The following is a 19,546-nucleotide window of genomic DNA, read 5'->3' as shown; positions in this document are numbered from 1 at the left end:
GTGAAAGGCATGGCAAATTTTGGAAAAGGCTATGAGCAAATCATGTAGCAGCGAAAGGGTTAAGTTTAACCCTAACTCACTTCCACAAAACCTCAAAAACCTCAGAGGAAATGAACTGAAGAGACGTCTCCAGGACTGGCTAGTGGAACGACCAGTCTACACTATCAACGAATTCTACAATATTGTAAAGCAAGAGACATAAAATATCATTTCATTTCTGTTGACGCCATTGTATTTCTTGAAGAAACTACAAATAAAGATTCTTGTCTATTGTCTACATAGTTTCCATGACATCTGCATCTCTGAGGCTGTCCAAGTCAAATACACAATGTATGTCATATTTCCCCATCAGACAATCACAATAACAGGTTGTCTGTGACAGGCAGCTCGCAAGCAGCTGGAGTCCGACCATGGTGATCCAATTACACTGCTCAATGCGTTCCGAGAGTGGTTGGAGGCAAAGCGGGGGGAGCGGGGAGCCTCGCGGCAGTGGTGTCGGCGGCGAGGCCTGGAGGAGCAGCGGTTCTACGAAATGACAAAACTGAGGGCCCAGTTCAAGGAGCTGCTTCAGGTGATTCTTTCTCAAACTTTTACTAGCATTAAAAAGTGGTAATGTTCTGAAAATGCAATGTATGGTCAATATTGTGTGTCTTTCAAAATCTTTCTGTCCGGAGAGAAAAAATAATTAAATTTAAGTTAGGTAACTTTTTAACCACACATATTTTAAATTAACTACTCTTACTAAATTTTCTTTTCAAAGTTTTTTTTAACATTATAGAGAGTTTTCCATAAGTGATATATAGTGGAATGCCTCCAATGATTTTGTAATTTAGAATTACTTGATTAACCAATACACGTATGATATTAACCTATCCCTCATACAAGGATTTTATTTATATTGTTTTCTGTGACCAACTTTACACAAAATTTTACATCAGCATGGTTGATACAAAATTAATCATTTTAAGCCAAAGTTATTAAATTTTAGTGGGATTTAATCAACACTTAACTTGATTCCTTAACCGAACTTCAAATGGATAAAGCTAATTTGAGTTATAAATTAACTATTAAACAAATATAATCAACACCTTCACTCCCACTTCTTACTGTAGTAAGTTGCTCACAATGTGAAGAAACAGTGCTGCTTGAAAGTCAAAGTTCTAATTTTTAGTTTTACAATGAATTTTTTTATATATTATGTACTCTCTGGCAAACCTAGATAATAAAAAACTTTTAAAATTAAAAATCTTGGATAGTTTGAATTTTCTTGATGGTCCCCTTGAGCTTTGAATTATCCAAGTTCCATTATTTAGGCAAATCACTGCACTTGAAATAATATTAAATTAAAATCAAATATCATGATCTGAATAAATGACAGTTGCATTATTGGAAAGTCTGTTCTGTATCAAGCCCTTCCCAAAAGACAAAAATTGAAATTTCATCCAGTAATTTGTTTTAAGCTACAACACCTTTATTATGTCGTAAACCTCAACAATTTCTTCGGGGAAGATTCCCGATGCCCTATTTTTGGTGGGTATTTTATAACTCTTAAATCACCCAGTGTATCAGACCTTGCCCCCTCCCAAAGTAAAATTTTTAAAACACCAAAGAGCAATACCTCTCTGATTACAATCTGAGGATTGGCCATTTTGTGGTGGTGAGTTGCCCTTCTGTAGTTTTTTTTTAATATGTGAAATAAACTGTTATGATGGAAAAAATCAAATTTTGGTTTCAGTAACAGTGTCTGCAGCACGTTTAAAAAAATGTTGTTCATGTATAGTAAAGATAAATCCATTTTCACTCATCTAAATAAAGAATTAACTAACACCCTTTTTGTGCAACGTTTGCACTGTAGGACTGTGGCTTGCTAAAAGCCAGTGAGCGACCAAGTGCCAGTCTGAGCAGTGCCGAGCGATCTCTGCGACACGGAGAGGTGAAGCTGCTCAAGTCTATGAAACGCTCGCTGCAGGAGGAAGCCCCGAGGAGGAGGAGGACACTGAAGCCTGACACCTGGACATTGGCTGAGGATGAGGAGGACAAGTCCACTGTGGACATACGTGACATAGACTTCCGTCTGAGTAACGACAGCTCACAACTGCAGGTAAACCTCATCACAACTCTCATGTCTCATGTTCAGTGGCATGGTATTGGATACTCTCCGCAGTGTCTACGCATCATTTTATAATGAGGTTCTTAAGAGCTGGCTCTACTGGCTTGGTACGCAACCAGCCCCAGTAGATTGTGCATCGTGCCTATCATACTTTGTATACAGTGGAATGTTGAAATGCTGCAATTGAAAATCCCGCCAGTTGTGAAAAAAATCTGAGACAAGATTTTAAAACAAAACTTTCGTGCTGAGTTTTCTCACGCATCCTAAGTCTCTGAGTGTTCAGCAATACCTCTCTAGTTGACAGTTTGACCACATTCAAGAAAATCAATGAGAATCACTCTTTAAGTGTCCCAGAACACAGTTGCCATGATTTTTCTTGCTGACAGCATTTGCAGACACTTCCTCGGTTTCTTGGGCGAATGCGTGTGTGTCCATTCCATTGACTGCCGTTTTGTTTTACAGTTAACGTTCTTCACTTAAGTCTCATCGCCAGTTACGATACCATCAATGACTTCTACTTTTGTCGTAGCCTTCCAAAAATGTCAGTGCCACAGCAAGTCTGTTTGTGTGATCTTCTGTTAGGATTTTTGGAATCCACCTGGCACAAAATTTGTGGTTTCTAAGTTTACCAACCACAATTTCATGAACTAAACTTCATGAAATTTGGGGGAAATGTTCTCAGAATTCTTTAATCACGAGATGACGATTTTCACGAATTGTTTCGTTGATTTTCACCACCAATTTATTATTCTCAAGACTAGGCCTACCACTGTGATGCTCATTGTGAACACTGGCTCGTCTATTTTAAAATCAATTCACCACTGCTTTCACTCATTATTCCCTAATTGTATACATACAAAATCTGGCAATAAATTTCAATTTGTTTGTGATTTGTCGCCAACAAAAACCTTGTCACAAATCGCACTTTACAACTGACAGGATTTTCAGTTGCAGTGCTCATCTCAACACTCCACTGTACACAAACTGTGACAGACGCGATGCACAATCTACCACGACTGGTTGCGTACTGAGTGTAGGAACACTCTGGCGCCAAGATAGCAGCACAGACCCGCCCATTGCCGCACTATGGCAAAACGTCTGTTACTTTCTGGTCAGCCCTCGTAAAAAGTTTGTATAAGTTAAAGATGAAAAAGGCCGATGATAAAAATAAAAATTTAAAAAGATATTGATTTATGTAATAAAAATGAATAATTAAAAGTAGTAATTAAATGAGCCAAATTTTTTTAAAGCGTTACAACAAACTAAAAAAACTATTGAAATAATTTTACTACAGTGACTACTATTTTCTTATGTAAAGGGAACATCATAAGAAATTTGTAAAATTAATTCTATTATCCGTACTTTTATAATTATGAATTATTCATGAAATAATCTACAGAGTTATTTTAAAATATTATAACCAGAAAGAAACATCAAGAAAATTAGAAATATAAAATTTACCGTGAATGCAACAAAACATACTTTGGACAAGTATCAAGACTTGTAATAACTAGAACTTATTGAGAATTATGAAAATAAAATATTGAAAAATCTAAATAATTAGAACATTTTCTGACACACCATTTTTAAACTTAATTACTACTCAGACTTTACCGTTAGTTAGAAATTTTATTATTTTAACTTCTGTATTACATGATTTTTTTTATTTATACACATGTGCCTGTTTATCTTTTACATGTACCAATTTTCAAGTCCTCTATATCAAGATTTATTGCTTGGATGGACAAACATTCAACAACACGGTTTTAAAAAAGCTTTTTAGGTCCTTCATAAATATTGTGAAGTTAATAAAACCTTTAATGAACTGGGTTACAAATATTGTTTTTTATAGCTAGCAACATTACAGTGCTTTTGGGAATAGTCTGGTTGGCTTGCAAAATATTTTATTGAAATTACCTGGAATGTACCACAACTTTGCTTTAAACATTAACATGAAAATTATTGTTAAATATTAAGTTGCTATCATCCCATAGCTTGTGGAAAAATTGAGTAACATTCAAAATATGATACCAGTTATTGAATTGAACTGTTTTAATGCATATAATCCTATATGATACATATATGTTGTTTCAATTGTTACAGAATCTTTTAGCAGGATCCAGCGCGTGTAGTTATAAGGACCTGGCAATGCTGAAGTTGATCCTGACCAGTGGTCTCTATCCCCAACTAGCTGTACCAGACGAGTTTAACCATTGTAAGGTAAGTTGTCAATTCAATTCAACAGTAAACGCCAAGTTCAGTGCCAATTATTGTATTAATGACCAGTGAAACAAAATCCTGAAAATATGGACAGTGTTGTACCCCTTTTATGGGTTTTATTTCCAAAAATAACCCGTACTGTTATTGCCAGAGGCATTTTTAATTATACATAAATAAACATTCAAGCCGTCAAATGCTTCTATAATGATGTCTATGGATAGTCAATAGATACAAGAAATACAGCACCAGCTATGACAGGGATGCTGGATCCAACTTGGGGATACTGGGTATTTTGCACTAGACCTCTGTTTGATCAGACAGTTACTTTGATCTCAACATCAGTAGTTGCTCTTTTGACACAAAATCATCAGACGATTACTAAGTCCCAACATGTTGATTCTGTTTATTAAACATTCTCCTTCCAACTCATCCTAAGGAAAAGAAACATATGAGTTTTCATTCATTTTGATTTGTGACTTATAATAACAATTTTCGACTCCCAAACACAAAACTTGTAAGTTACGACTTGTTGCATTACAGACCCAAAAATCTGTAAGGAGCTTTCTGAAAGTTTTTACACTGTCATAAACAACATTTGTCATTTTTCTGAACCAGTTCATTGTTCACCATTAGCAATCACTTCTGTCTCATCATCATTTAGATTTCCATGTTTTTCTTTGAATTTTCTTTCCTTAGTGTTTGTTTTGTTGTCCTTGATGGTGGCATATGTTTTTACATTCACCTTTCTGTTGTTAATTTGGCTACAATCTCAACCCTGTATTTCTTACTTCTTAAATTTTTTTGCACATTTAACTAAGGGTTGCAAGAAAACTATGTTTACGGTTTTTCACCTAAAGAAGAGAGCAGAAACCTATAAATTATAGGCCAGTTCAGTGTTGCTGTATTTTTGTTGTATTTAATCGTAAATATTTAGTCTTTACTTACAAAAATTAATAAGTTCTTTGAAATAATGTTACCTTTAATTTTTATTTTTCAGTTTTTATGTAATTCTGTCTTAACCCTTTTAATGCTGACTAGTGTCACTAGGTTTTACGAAAAATGCCGACGTGCGCTGGGGGCGCTCGTCCAGTTTTTGTTATATTGTAGTTTTGATTATTGACCAAATGCCACTAAACTTTGCATACTGTATCTAGACACTACTACTATTGATACAATAAAATCTTTTTTAGTCTATGCTCAACATGTGATGACGTATATCAGCTGTTTTCAACCTTATTTACGTCCAATCATTCAGTGAGCGTCTTTCGTTGCTATGGTAATACGTTGTTGCTAGGTTATGTTTTAATGGGAATTATTCATGCTTTTCTTTTGCTTATTTCAGTTTGCTTATATTATTATTAGTTTTGTGATTATTGTAAATAGATTTGACCATGAGTAAAAGAGGGGGATTCATACTTTGTGCTTCGGCAAACACAAGTGTTAAAAAATTTAAATTATGTACCCTATATTGTAAATAATTAATTTTAATTTTATGTAACCTACTCTCTTTATTATTTCAACAAACAATTTTATACATTGGGCTAAACAACACGTGTAAATAAAGTGATTTTGAATGAAACTGACCAAAATATGTCTTACTGAATTTGACTGTAAAATGTGGACTTTACAAGGTTTTCGATAAAATGCTGTAACTTCTCTATTTTTCAAGGAAAGTTCTTCAAATTTGGTGTGTGTGTTAACAATTAAATATAGTACAATTGCCAGTAACTACTTCCTAGTTAAGGCTAATAATAAAGGTACTTTTATATGTTCAAACTAATTTTTTTTTTTAGTTTTAGTTTTTTTTATTTTTTTGTTTTTTACAAATATAAATTATATAAATATGTAAAAATTTTAATATTAATTTTTTTAACACTCCAAATTATTACATAAAAAAACAACGCCTCAATAGATAATTTCCTTCAATAAATAAAAAAGTTATACATTTTTTTTAAATAGTTGTCAAATTATGGAAAAAGGCCCTGGCATTCTTCGCATGTACTTTTTGAAAACAGGCTGGCATTTTTCGCATGGTCACTGAAAAAATGTCTGGCATTAAAAGGGTTAAGTATATGGTGTTTGTAAAATATATCATTTTGAAAGGATAACAGGATTTCAGATATTTGCCATCGTTATGTATTACAAAAGGTACAAAACTTTTGTAACCTATAACGATGGCAAATATCCGAAATCCTATTATCCTTTCAAACCTTCCATCATCAATAACAAACTTCAAACAAAGAATATAATTTTGGTCAGTAACTGCAAAAATGCATTAATTATTGAAAAATCACATTCTAAATATTTTGTTAAAATTACACTTTATTAAGAACCATTACGTATTAATAAATTTGTTTATTAAAAAATGTTCTTTTCCTGCTGACAGACTGTTAGCGAGCAACTGTTCCATTCTGAGTCGAAGCCGTTTGTATCTCTCCACCCGATGAGTTTCTTCGGTAACAACTCGTCAGTGTTACAACTGGATGACGCAGACATAGTCCCTGGTCCGGGGAAGCACCCGCTGAGTCACAAGCACCAGCTGTTGTGTTACATGTGAGTCACACAACTTGTTCCAACGCTCCAACTGAAACTGGCACAGCCAGATATGTGTAGCAATTGAGATCTGCATGTTCCCCATGGAAATTTGTCTTAAAGAATTTATATTAATATTTATGTGTCAGTGCCAATATATAATGAAGAAAAGTTAGGGACGGATTTTCAGCACTTTTAATTTTAATTATGTTATCTTAAATTTGAATGTGCGCTTAAGGACCAGCTGTAGTGAAAAGATCTTGTGTTTTTTTCACTGAAGAATAGTGTGCATGAGTTTTTTCTGAATAACATACAAAAATATCAAAAAAACTAAAAAGTGTTTGGATCCATATTAGTTATATCTTTAAAGTGAAACATCCTCATAAGTCTACAATTAAAAATAAAGTCGTAAAAGTGCATGAGGTTTAAAATTGTTCACAATGTTCACAATCAAGAAGGTCAATTGTACAGCCGGCTCTTATTCACCATAGATATGGTTAGTAGGTCCCATTTTAAGTAAAATAAAAAATAACTGAACAATACAAATTTTATATTTTTGTACCCTATCCAACCCGATAAGAACTATTTAACAGTAACATTTAATGAATGATATATCCACGATATAAAGAATTATAATCGCTCTACATTAAAATGTTTATGTTTCTAGATTGCACACGCTCATCATTATTATTATTATTTTATCCTTGTTTATCCTTGTTTTAAGTTAAACATATCATGTTGCAATTCAATTCAATTCGTTTATTGCTGTTAAATAACATAAGTTACGATAGGCTTTATCATATAAGTCAATTAAATGGTAGCTAATGACATAAATAAAATAGTAGACATTTAACTTCAGTGTAAATTTGATGTTGTAAGATAATTTGTTGTTTATCAAATGTGTTTCAATCTAAATATAACAATTAATAAAATATAACAATGAACAAATATAACAATTAACAAACGTAACAGTTAATAAAATTAACAATCAACAAATATAACAAATAATAAAAAATAGCAAAATATAAGAATAATGTATTATATATAAATATTATGTTATCTAATGAAAGATTGTAGAACTTGGCCATTGCTATAATTCAGTGTGTATGGGTAACACACAGATACCCAAGTTTTGAATATAGTAGGAAATTTTACGCAATTGCAATGACAACTGATAATAGGAATGCTGAAAGAAGCTCAAGCTTAGTACAAAAATTTATCTTATAAATTTAATATCAGACCAAGTTCATACGCTAGCTTGATTCCGTTATACCGGACATTGAAACTCTAAAAATATTCACAACTCAATTTTTTAAGAATCTAGAGCAAAAGTAAAAATGTGTTCTGGAATGCTTATAACAATGTTAAAACTTTTTGTCTTAAACTTTTTTTGTACCTCAAACGGTTTCAAGATATTGAGTACATGTACATGCCATGAGATAAAATTAATAATATTTCTGTTGTTACAAAATCTACCTACTTTTTCTGACTGAACAGGAAGGACTATTTTTGTCTTAAATCGTGAATTACAAGTAATATTATTGTTTACAATAATACAAGTAATGCAATCCATTTATTCATGTTGAAGGTCTCTGCTGGAGACAACCAAGGCCTACTTGGTAAACACTCTCAGAATGCCGGCTGCCCAGACTTTGCTAATATTCTGCCACGAGCTTCACACCAACATTGATCTCACCAGGTTGGTGACTATTGTACTTTTTGTCTTTCTGATCCTGTCATTATAGTATTATGATTGTTCAAACATTGAGTGTTTGCTTGCAGAGAAAATGCTTTCCTTGCATTGAGAATCAAAACATTTTTTTGTGAAATTTTTCAGTCTATATTTATGTGCTGTGTTATATTACAATATATGCTTTTTATTACATTTTTGTTAGCATCAGCAATAAAAATGTAATATAAAGTATTAGTAGTAATATCAGTATTTTTATAGTGATGTAAAGATTTATTTGTTTATATGAATGATATCTGTTGTTCACGTCTGTAGAAAATGTATGTTTCATTAGGTCTGTGACAAGGGAAGTTATTTATGTGTGTATGTGTTTTTGTTATGTAGTGTGAATGTAGGTATGTGTGGGTGAGATTGTGTGTTGTCTTTTTTCTCTCTCTCGGGAGTTTTACATTTATTTTTTACAAATGATGTCCCCTCATGCTCAGAGGAAGCACACGCTTTCCTAACACGTAAAACAGTTCCCACAGCAACTCGTAAATTAAATTCATTGTTTTTTGTGTAAATCTTTCAAATTTTTGCAATGTGTACGATTTTGTTTTTTGATTTATCTCAAATCATTCTGTTAAAAAACCTTTAACTTGTAAATACTGTAGTGGTAAATACAAATTTCAATTCAAACATTGAAACCGTGTTGACCAAAAAGTAGTTGGTAAATACATGTCTCAAGTTAATTTATTATTTAAAATTGAGTTTTAACACATTCACTGCGGTAAAAATCATAATTAGGGTTACCAGATGCTGAAAAATTTGTATGTAGAAAAAACTTACCCTGTATGGTGGAAAAGCAGGATTGAAGGTCTAAATGACGTTTCCGGCCGAGTTTCCTGGAACTGTTACGTTACAAGTTTCGGCCCCTACTGGGGCCGGCCGCATATTGTGCTGTTCCCGTACTGTCGAAAGTTGTTGTTACGAGCGCTCTGCTGCTGATATCACTTACTTTCATTGAAAGTCCAGGATGATTGTCCAATAATATTTCCGTTTGCTTTTCTTTGACCATTGACGTTACAAGCTTGGCCCCAATTTCGGCCTGCCACATATTATAGCCTTATCACTATTCTTATTAGTTATAAATATTATATACACTATATACACCACCTCCACCTATCCAGCCTTTTACTGCAGAGAGTTATGGTAAGCTTCAAAGCACTGACCCATGCACAGGCCAGGCTTTTCAGGGCATGTTACACAATGGAAAGCAGTTTTCACATTTGGTTTGCCATTTTTCGTGCACTGCCTGCACTTCTTTCTTTTGGTACGGCTGACGTTTGCCTCTTGGCCTTCAATTTTTTCTTATTTGTGAGCTTCTTTCCTCATTCTTTTTTGACCTTGAGTTTCAACAACATTTAAGGGAGGCGGTAAAAGTCCTTAGATCACTTCCAATCGAAAGTCATATAGCGTCATTTTTTGGTTGTACATGTTATGCAGTTGATCTGCATTCATCAAAATCATTTGTATTGTATGTGCAAAGATTTTTTTATACCACCTGATGGTTTTTCTTTTAAATGGGTGGTATGCCATCATCTGATCGGCACGATCAACACCACTCATATGAGCACTGAATTTTACGATTGGGAGAGGTTTAGGCTTAGTACGACCTCTTTTGTCCACAAAATCCACCATTTCGTTCGTGTTCAGTCAAGATGTATAAGACTGACCTTTTTTTTCTTTCCATTTTCCTGGGATTGATTGGTTACTTCTTGGGGTGTAAATTTTCGACAAACACGTAATGTCTCCGTGCAATATGTTTTTTCAGCCAATAATTTCTAAGCAAGGGCGTAGCTGCTATAAAAATTGTCGATATACACTGAATGGCCTTGCCCCAAATAATCCTTCAAAAAGTGTAGGACAACGTTCTCTGTGTGCCCTACACCACCTAAGGTAGTATCTGATTTGCCCGTGTACATGAGGAATCTAAGAATAAATCCCTGATGCTCTATCAAAGTGTACAAATTGACACCAAACTTGTACCTTTTGCCCTTGATGTACTGATGGAAGTGTAATCTTCCTCTCCACAGTACCATAGCTTCATCGAGAGATAACACTCTTTTTGAGGGTAGTAAACACTTCTCATTTTGTCGTTGAAGTAACCTACAACGAACTGAATTTTTTCTATGGAGTTTGCAGTACTGGGGTCAAGAGCATTATCGTTTGTTTTGCAAATATGCAAACTACGCATGATGGACAAGAACCTGTCCCTCGACATAAAATTAGTAAAACACTTGAAATTGAATAAATAATCTGTTTTCCAATAGTTTTGGATTCGATTCATTTTTATAGTGTCTGTGTGCAATAAAACACCTAAAAATGTCTTCAGCTCGGGTACAGTGATGTCTTTCCACGCATTCATTCTTGATTTCGGTGTCAAGGTTGGTTTACTGTATACACAACTGAATTCATAAGCATTTAAATTTGCAAATATTTTCTAGGAAAACATCGTCAAGTAGGAGTGTGAAAAAATCTATTGGAGAACCAACCCCCGGTACTGATACTAACAAAGATTCGGTTCTGACGAATTTAATAGGCCTCATACCTGTTGTTGTAATACTCCAAGTAGGAACCTCAATAACAGTAGCCTCGTCGTCACTTTCAGAACAAGCAGCTGAATTGTCTGAGGAAGAGTCGTCAACAACTCTTTGTATGAAATCCACAGAACCATCACTGTCGTAGTTTTGTTCATTTCTGGAGTGAAAGTTAGTCTGACCAGAGGCACCTGGCACTGCAGGATCCATTTTTATAAAAAACACACAAATAATGTAGAGAAAGAATTACACAGTTGATATACACAAAAACCACACACTAAACACTCAAAGATTACAACGGGCTCCTATTGAAAAAGAACCGTAACGAGTAAACGCGAACGAAACCAATCACAATAAAGCGTTGGTCATAACCTAAAAAATGCGGCAGAGATTCAACAGTTTACAACGAATGGCTGAATCACACCGAGGTTTTGTGTGTAGAGCGACAAGGCGGCCTCATTTGGGGCCGGCCGCACTGAATGGGTTAAACCAAAATTATTGCACTTTAATTTTTATAGCCCATTAGGTACTTAACAAAAATCACATCACCTCTCTAAAAGTTTTCATCCAAACTATAAATTATTGAATTTCAGGTAAAATACAATGTGAACAATGATCTTTTTGGGTTGTCAGGTATTCATCAAGAAATCAGACAGCAAACATTTCAGTAACAAGGATTTATGTAATAGTGAAACCCATTTGAAACAGTAGAACATGTTAAACATCCAAAACTATCAACCAGTGTAGAAACTAACTCATTAGATAATATACAACAATTTTTATTTGTAGAATTCTTTTAGAACATGTCTACAAGATTTTAAACCAATACATGGTCTCCAAAAAAGAATGCCGGTGTCCTGTCAGTCACAATAGCAGACTGCCACTGTGCAGCTGTTCTACACATGACGAGGTCAACGTTTCCTCCCATGCTACATGGAAAACAAAACTTAGTTATTTCATCTTCGATGCGACGTTTAAATCGTTTATAGTTATCTTAAATAGATTTTGAGTAACGGCCATTCATAGTCCCAAGACCCTGTATATAAATAATATCAAGTGTTATCAGTCCAAGAAAGTCTTTCTAAATCACAATGTGTTGAAATTAAGACTATTTAACCTTAAATCAATGCTTGAATCAAGAATCAAGAATCAAGAAGTTTATTAGCCATTGGTCACAACAATATGAAATAGGCATCGTCAAAATATACAGCACTGATATTTACAAAAACAAAATTAGTTATTACAATATTGTGCTATAATTATACTAATTTTATGACCAAGTAACAGGTTTAATATAATCTATGAAGAGTGTGACATGGTTTGTTAATTACGTTATAGCTAATACAGTATAGAAAAATCAGAAATCTACAAATCAAACTAATCAAAAAATGATATTTATGTCAGAATCTAAAAATTCTTTTAAAGAGTAGAATGGATTGCATATGAGCCAGTTACTTATCTTTAGTTTAAAAATATTGAAAGGAGTCATTGTAGCAGATGCAGGCAGCTTATTATAAAAAGTTATGCAATTGAATTTTAAAAGAGTTGCCGGTTTTGACTAGCCTGTGCTGGAGGAGATCTAATTTGTTTTTACCCCTGGTATTGTGTTGATGAAAATCTTGTCTGGTATTGAAATCTGTAATTTGTAATTTTGTATAGACTAGTATATGAAAAATGTAAAGGTTAATAACTGTCATGAATTTGAGATTGATAAAAAGTGGTTTGCAATGTTCTAGAGAGCTGCTTCTACTGATGGTTCTAACTACTTTTTTTTGAATGAGAAGAATATCATTCACAGCATTGGAGTGACCCCACAAAACAATGCCATAGGAAATGTGTGATTGAAAAAAAGGCAAAAATATGCCACTCTCAAATATTCACAGCTAACAAAATCCCTCAGTTTCCACATTAGAATACAAGACTCTAGATATTTTTCTACATACATGGTCAATGTGTGATTTTCCAATTAAGCTTGCTGTCAAGATGAAAACCCAACAATTTTACAGATTGATCTTCATAATTTTCAGATAAGCTGAGAAGCAGATTTTGCGTTTTCTCCTGATTACATATCAGTCTATTAGAAGTGAACCAATTTAAAGCCAAGCTGTGAGATGCATCCATGTTTTCTTTCAGAGTATTCAACTGCTTATTAGATGAAAAAAAGAGTGGTGTCATCAGCATAAATAACAATGTTAGACAACACATTAGAGGGCAGATCATTTATAAAAATGATGAATAAGAATGGTCCTAAAAACTGAACCCTGTGGTACACCTGTGGCCACAGAAAGAGTGGTAGACTGCTGAGCTTTGAACAGAAACATATTGTACTCTATTCGATAGATATGACTGCAATATATTAATGTGAATTTTCTGATATACCATAGATCTTAAGTTTGTCGAGGAGGATGCCATGATTCACGCAATCGAACGCCTTACTTAAATCAATGAGTGTTAAAGCAACTGACTCCTTTTGTTCAAAAGCATGAAGTGCTTTAACGACTATTTCTGTAACGGCAGAAGTTGTAGATTTATTGGTACGAAAGCCATGTTGTTTTATTACTGATTATATTATTGGACTCAAATGTTGATTAAGTTGATGATACATTATAGATTCAAAAACTTTTGATAAGATGGGGACTATAGAAATTGGGCGATAGCTTTTGGGGCAGAGATCTGTCCCCTTTTTTGTAGACTGGCAATACCTTGGAAATTTTTAGAAGATCAGGAAAATATCCATGTAATAAGCATTGATTGAAGATGAAAGCTAATGGTGAACTGATGTGTTTTATTGTGTTCTTGACAATATAATTAGATATACCATAAAAGTCGGAAGTTTTAGAGTTTGACAATTTAGCAGCTACCTTAGTTACATCAGTTGGGGTGATTAATGACCAAGTAAATTGAGGTACACAGTTAGTTAAAGTGTTAGCCAGTAGGTTTGGTTGCCAATATGTCAGTGTTATCAATGTTAGTTTGAATGTCTGCCACCGACTGTATGAAATTACTGGTTAGTTAGGTGTGGATCAAGTGTTGTTGGTGTCACACCTGTGTTTGTTTTGTGTTTCTGAGGAAATTACCTCCCAGGCAGCCTTACATTTATTACTAGCTCCCTCTATATGATTTTCAAAACAAGCCCTTTTTGCTAGGTTGAGCTTTTTTCTATACTCTTTTTTGAAGAATTTATAAAGGTTATATGCGGCTTCCATATGCTGAGACCCAGTTTTTTTCTAAGATTCTTAAAAACATCAAAATAACCTAGCATTATTTCTCTACCTCTTTTTAAATCTTCATTGTACCACAAAAGTTTCTTTGTCTGCTTGCTTTTAACACCAATTTTAACTAATGGAGATGATAGATACCAAATATTGTTATATGTTTTTAGAAAACTGTTAAATAAAGTTTCAATGTCAATCTCTTTTCTTTTATAGGTATCAATTATTTCCCACCTTTCACTCTCCAAACTTTCTGCAAACAATTTAATTTGTGTCTCATTTTTGCTTACGCATACATTTTTTTTGAGGATGTGACTGTCTCATTTGGTCTACATGTTCTATCAAGTTTTAGATTTAATAGAAGAGGATTATGATCGGAAATGCAGTCATTCAAAACTTTTAATTCATAACAATCCCTTGAAAAATTTACGAGGATGTTATCGAGACACGATTCATTTCTTGTAGGAGCCTTATTTATAGCTACCAAGTTAAAGAGAGCGTAAGATGTTTACAAAGGTGGTTGTCACTGTGTCAGTGTTTTATGGAATGGTATGTTGAAGTCACCTCCAATGACTAACTTAGAGGTATGTTGCAAAACCTTTTTTAATAGCTTGTTCAAAGTTATCAAAAAATAATTTCATATACCACAAGGTGATCTATACAGAGAAACTATTGCTACTTCTAAATTGGCCAATTTTATTCCTGAAATTTCTAAATTTTGCTCTAGATTAAATTTGCTTAGGTCAAGTTCACTATATTCAAGCGAATCTCTTATAAAAATACCAGCACCCCCATTTTTTGAGGCTTTGCGACACACCATATTGCAGCTTTGTAGCCCTGTGGTGTAAACAAAGATATCTGCTCTTCTAGTAACCAGTGCTCACAAATGCTTATAATATCTATATGCTTAAGTTTAGACAAGTGTTCTAATTCTAACAATTTATTACGGAGACATTGGATATTAATTTGTAAGATGTTAAGACCGATGTGCAAGTTTGATTCAATGAGGTGAACTAGATTCATTGTTAAAGGTTGTTAAATTTTGAAACAGACAAGGGGTTTTTCCATTATTTTCAACTAAGGTTTTTTTTACATTTTGTACTTTTTTTTCTTAAAAAATAACTGTTTCTACCTTGGGGTTCTACTGTAATATTTCTTTTACATTCATCCACTAATTGTTGAGACACCACTCTTTTGTCTGTTTTGGGCGTTTCAAAACCCTGAAAAGGTGAAGAAATAGAAAAAGAGCTATGCTTCACTAGAGTTGGAGACTGTAGACAAGTCCCATTGTCTCCCGACAGGTGAGGGCTGGTGGAGTGGTCCAGGTGGTGGTGTCTGTAGGGACTCAGTCACGGTAGGGTCAGTAGTCAGCTTCACTGGTGATGTCTGTTGAAATACTGCTGAGATGGACTGCTCTCCAGAGTTGACTCCAAGCTTATCCTTGGGCTGACCTCTATCACAGATGGGCTGGTGGTTTGCTCTTGAGTAGGTATTTCTCCGCAGAGGTCAGGATCAGACTTTGATGTCGCTGAAGTTCTACCAATAGCCTGAACTATCTTCCTGCCAAGCAATTTTTTTCCCATCTTGTTCAGATGCATTCCATGGCGAGTAAAATGCTGTCCTCTCAGTTTCAGTCCCATCAATAACATTGAAGCTCTCCATTTCCTCCAGTTTACCGTTTAAAATTGCAATTTCTTTTGTTAATGAAATGTTTTTTCTCCAGGTCGTGTCTTTGAAACAATGGTACAAAAATAAAGTTGGTATGGTTATTTTGCTGACAAAACCGATGTATTTGACCTGGAATTACTTGTGCAGCTCGACGGTTTCTGTAGGTAACACGGCTCATATCATTAGCCCCTCCGATTATTACAACCACGTCCTGGTCTGTGAGGTCTGTACACATTGCGTTAGTGTTCTGCAGTATGTGGGTTATTGGGGCTCCAGGACAGGCATTGACAAAAACCTCAGAATCTGGTACTAGTGGTTGCACTGCGTCATACAGATTTTTAACCATGACTGTCAGCAAAATTTGGATTTTTTTGGGTATAAAACTGTTTTTAATTGTTTCTTGTTTTGTGTATGTTTTAGATTTAATAATAGGCCTTTTCTGCTTTAATTTACTTTCATTCTTGTAGTCACTGTTTAGTGTGTTGATTTTCAGTCTGGTTTTGCAAAGGTTTCATCTGTTATCAGCCCTGATAAAATGTCATACTTGTTTGAAAGTGTGATAGAAGTATTTGGAAGGGTTGGCCACTCATTCAAAGGACTTTTGTATAATATGTTTACCTTTTCTGATTACTTCACAGAATGTTTTCCCTGATTCGTCCAGATGATTTTCTTTATGGGTATTAGAGAGGGTTTTTAAGTCCTCTTCAAGTAGTTTGGTTACTTCAATTAGATTCCTATGATCTAGCATTAATTCTGAATAAAGGTGTTCAAGATTTTGGCATTTCATTTCTTTTAATTTATTTTTTAATTTATTTTCTTCTAATATATTTTCAAGTTTCTTCTTTTCTTGTATATAAGTTGTTCTTCTGCATTTGCTCTTTGTTTAGATATCCGTTCTATTTCGTTCTTCCAAATTTTCTCTTTAGAGTCCAGCCTTAATATGTCAACTTCTTCCTGTAATTTCCAAATTTTTTTCATCTTTTTTGCTGCAATTTTTTCTGGTTTCATTTAAACTTGAAAGAATGTCTTCCTTTTCTAAATCCAATAATGACAGTGTTTCTTGAAGTGATTTATTTTCAATAACGCTTTTGTCAAAGCTTTGAAGCATATTTGTCAATAAATTTAAATACATTGTTGAACATGAGTGGATCGCATTCCTCTGTAATCTTGTTAAATTCTCCATAAAGCTCAATTGCTAAGTGTTCAACTTCCTCAGAAGCCAGTGCCATTTCAAGAGAAATCATTCTTAAGATAAATCACATTAAGATTACACTAGAATAAATGAGAGATAAATACTTTGTGTATGTGTAAAATTAGAATTTATATTGGATTGTCAAAAAATATAAAATTCAATTAATAAGTCATTGTATAATTGTTCACAAATTATTAATTCATGCAAAAAGATATTATGTCAGTTGTGGGAGTTTAACCATCAACTGTTTACAACTGTAAGCAGACAAGTTGTACAGCAGATGGACTTGACAGCTGATAATGTAAACAAACTGCTGCTATCAATTAGGCAACTGATATGTGGACAAGCAGCTTGCAGAGTACAGCTGAGTAGTGCAGGTAAATGGTGGGGGGTTGGCAGTACTGAACAGGAAATAACTGCTCCAGTCAGACAAATGCACCAGTTATTTACAATTTTAATTAATTTTTCTTTTGTTCTATAAATTCCAAACTGTCAAAGTCTTAAATCCCACATATATAAAATAACTGTTATATCATGAAAGTGATTTGTTATGTGCTATTTACACTTAAAAAAGGCTATTTATGAGTGGTTGAAAAACATGTGCTATAGTAGAGAAAATAATGAGTGTTTAAATAATCAAAATATTATGTAGTCTGCAGTAAAATAAGTTATATTTAACTGTGCTCCAGGTAAAGTACACTTCACTCAGTAAATATAGTAAAAATTCATCACTGATAATTTAGTATAACTGCTTTAAAATTAACATTCTTTAAGCACTAAAATAAACACCACTTGAACTGGCTCCAATACAGAACTCCAATTTCAATTGTGATTTTGCTTGCATAACAGGACTTCTCCACTGCTTAAAAATGTATAAGATTTAATGTAAGAGAATTATTTGGGTGCATTTTCTTTATAAAGTTCATTCATTTTCAATTATAACAATGTCATCCCTCACTTAACTCTGTGGAAAATATTTTCTCAAAACTGTTTTTAAAGTAACAGTTTCTTAAATTTTTAAACACTTTGCTGTTGTGGTGTTTTATTTTACAATACAGACCCGTTATGTTTGTATGGTGTTACAGAATAGTTTGTGATTCGTGGTTGGAGTTGAAGTTCCCCGTGGCTGAGACGGCACAGACGCTTGTTCGTAAAGTAGTCCAAGCGCGCTCACAGTGGGAGAAACTGCTGCAACTCAGATTTGAAGGTTGGCCATTCAATATGTTTATTCTTGTCTAGGCTCGCCAAACACTATGTGATTCAAGTATTTTAAGCCCAGCATTGTTTGTTACCTAAAGTTGTTAATGTCAAAACGTATGTGGAAATTTTGAGAATATCTTGTGCATGGTAATTACTACATGTATTTTAGGAAATTTGAATTGCGTGGTAACTAATAAAAATTGCTTTAGTACTAATAAAAAAGTTATATTTTGTTTCAGTTTTTGACTTGTTACCGTTTAAGTGAAAATAATTAAGCTCTCATTTTCAATATATAAAAATCTTAATTATTCATTGTAATACAACAAATCACTTTTCTTTATTTCTGATGTTCCATTACTGAATAAAATAATTACAAATTTTATTTTAACCCAATCACAGTATCATGAACAATTTGTTCATAATTGTTTAGTAGTCCAAAATCCAATTCAATTGAAACCAGACATAGTAGTTTTGAGATCTTCTTATTAATTTCTTTGATTGTCTTTAACTAATTCCTTAGGGTAGGTCCACATACAATTTGTAGCCAAGAAATTTGTACTAAATCAGAGCAGCTGATTTAGAAAAGAAGCTCAACCGAGCTTGAACTAAAAAAGGCTGTAACTCATAAGCGTCTGTTAAATACAAATCAGCAAGAAAATTAGCACTACTATTCTCTGTAGCTTGTTTTCTAGCATTCAAAATGCCCACTTACTCCTGGACTCATCTCACGTATACTATGAGTGTTTCAAACACTGAACTGGAAATGTAGAATTTTGGGAAAAGTATTTCCTTATAAATCGGTTGTTCTAGATGGAGACTGCGATGCTGTGGAGCGGAGTCTGACCCAGCAGTTGGTAGAACTGATGAACAGCCAGATCCTGTACTCATTGAAGAGACTACTGGCAGCCGATCTCAAGTTGCTGTACGTGGGTCCAGGGTACAACATGGCCGAGGGTGTCAACCCTCTCTGTCCTGACCAGGAAGTTACTGTCAATGAAAAACTGGGTGGTGTCCACCTAGCACCATATTTGACTTACAACTGGTGTGTACAATAATTATTATGGATTATTTCATCCATCCGATTTCTTGTAAATTGTGCGATTTTCTTTACATTTAGTGGTAGAGAGGACTGTAGAATCCTAA

General features: G+C 33.9%; 1 protein-coding gene across 1 annotated transcript in view; it reads left to right on the top strand.

The window, feature by feature from the left end:
* Positions 1–19,546, top strand: part of LOC124365763 (probable ATP-dependent RNA helicase DHX34) — a 48,733-nt gene that overhangs the window by 24,939 nt on the left and 4,248 nt on the right. The window contains exons 12-18 of the mRNA XM_046821767.1: positions 383–571; positions 1,856–2,101; positions 4,214–4,330; positions 6,717–6,883; positions 8,451–8,561; positions 18,289–18,410; positions 19,214–19,445. Coding sequence (XP_046677723.1) covers positions 383–571; positions 1,856–2,101; positions 4,214–4,330; positions 6,717–6,883; positions 8,451–8,561; positions 18,289–18,410; positions 19,214–19,445 — 1,184 coding nt within the window. The remainder of the gene's footprint in view (positions 1–382; positions 572–1,855; positions 2,102–4,213; positions 4,331–6,716; positions 6,884–8,450; positions 8,562–18,288; positions 18,411–19,213; positions 19,446–19,546) is intronic.

Source organism: Homalodisca vitripennis, chromosome 7 (genome assembly GCF_021130785.1).
Source record: "Homalodisca vitripennis isolate AUS2020 chromosome 7, UT_GWSS_2.1, whole genome shotgun sequence".
NCBI classification, from domain to species: domain Eukaryota; kingdom Metazoa; phylum Arthropoda; class Insecta; order Hemiptera; family Cicadellidae; genus Homalodisca; species Homalodisca vitripennis.
Note: the sequence above shows the minus strand (reverse complement) of the source record. Positions and strands in the feature narration are given on the sequence as shown.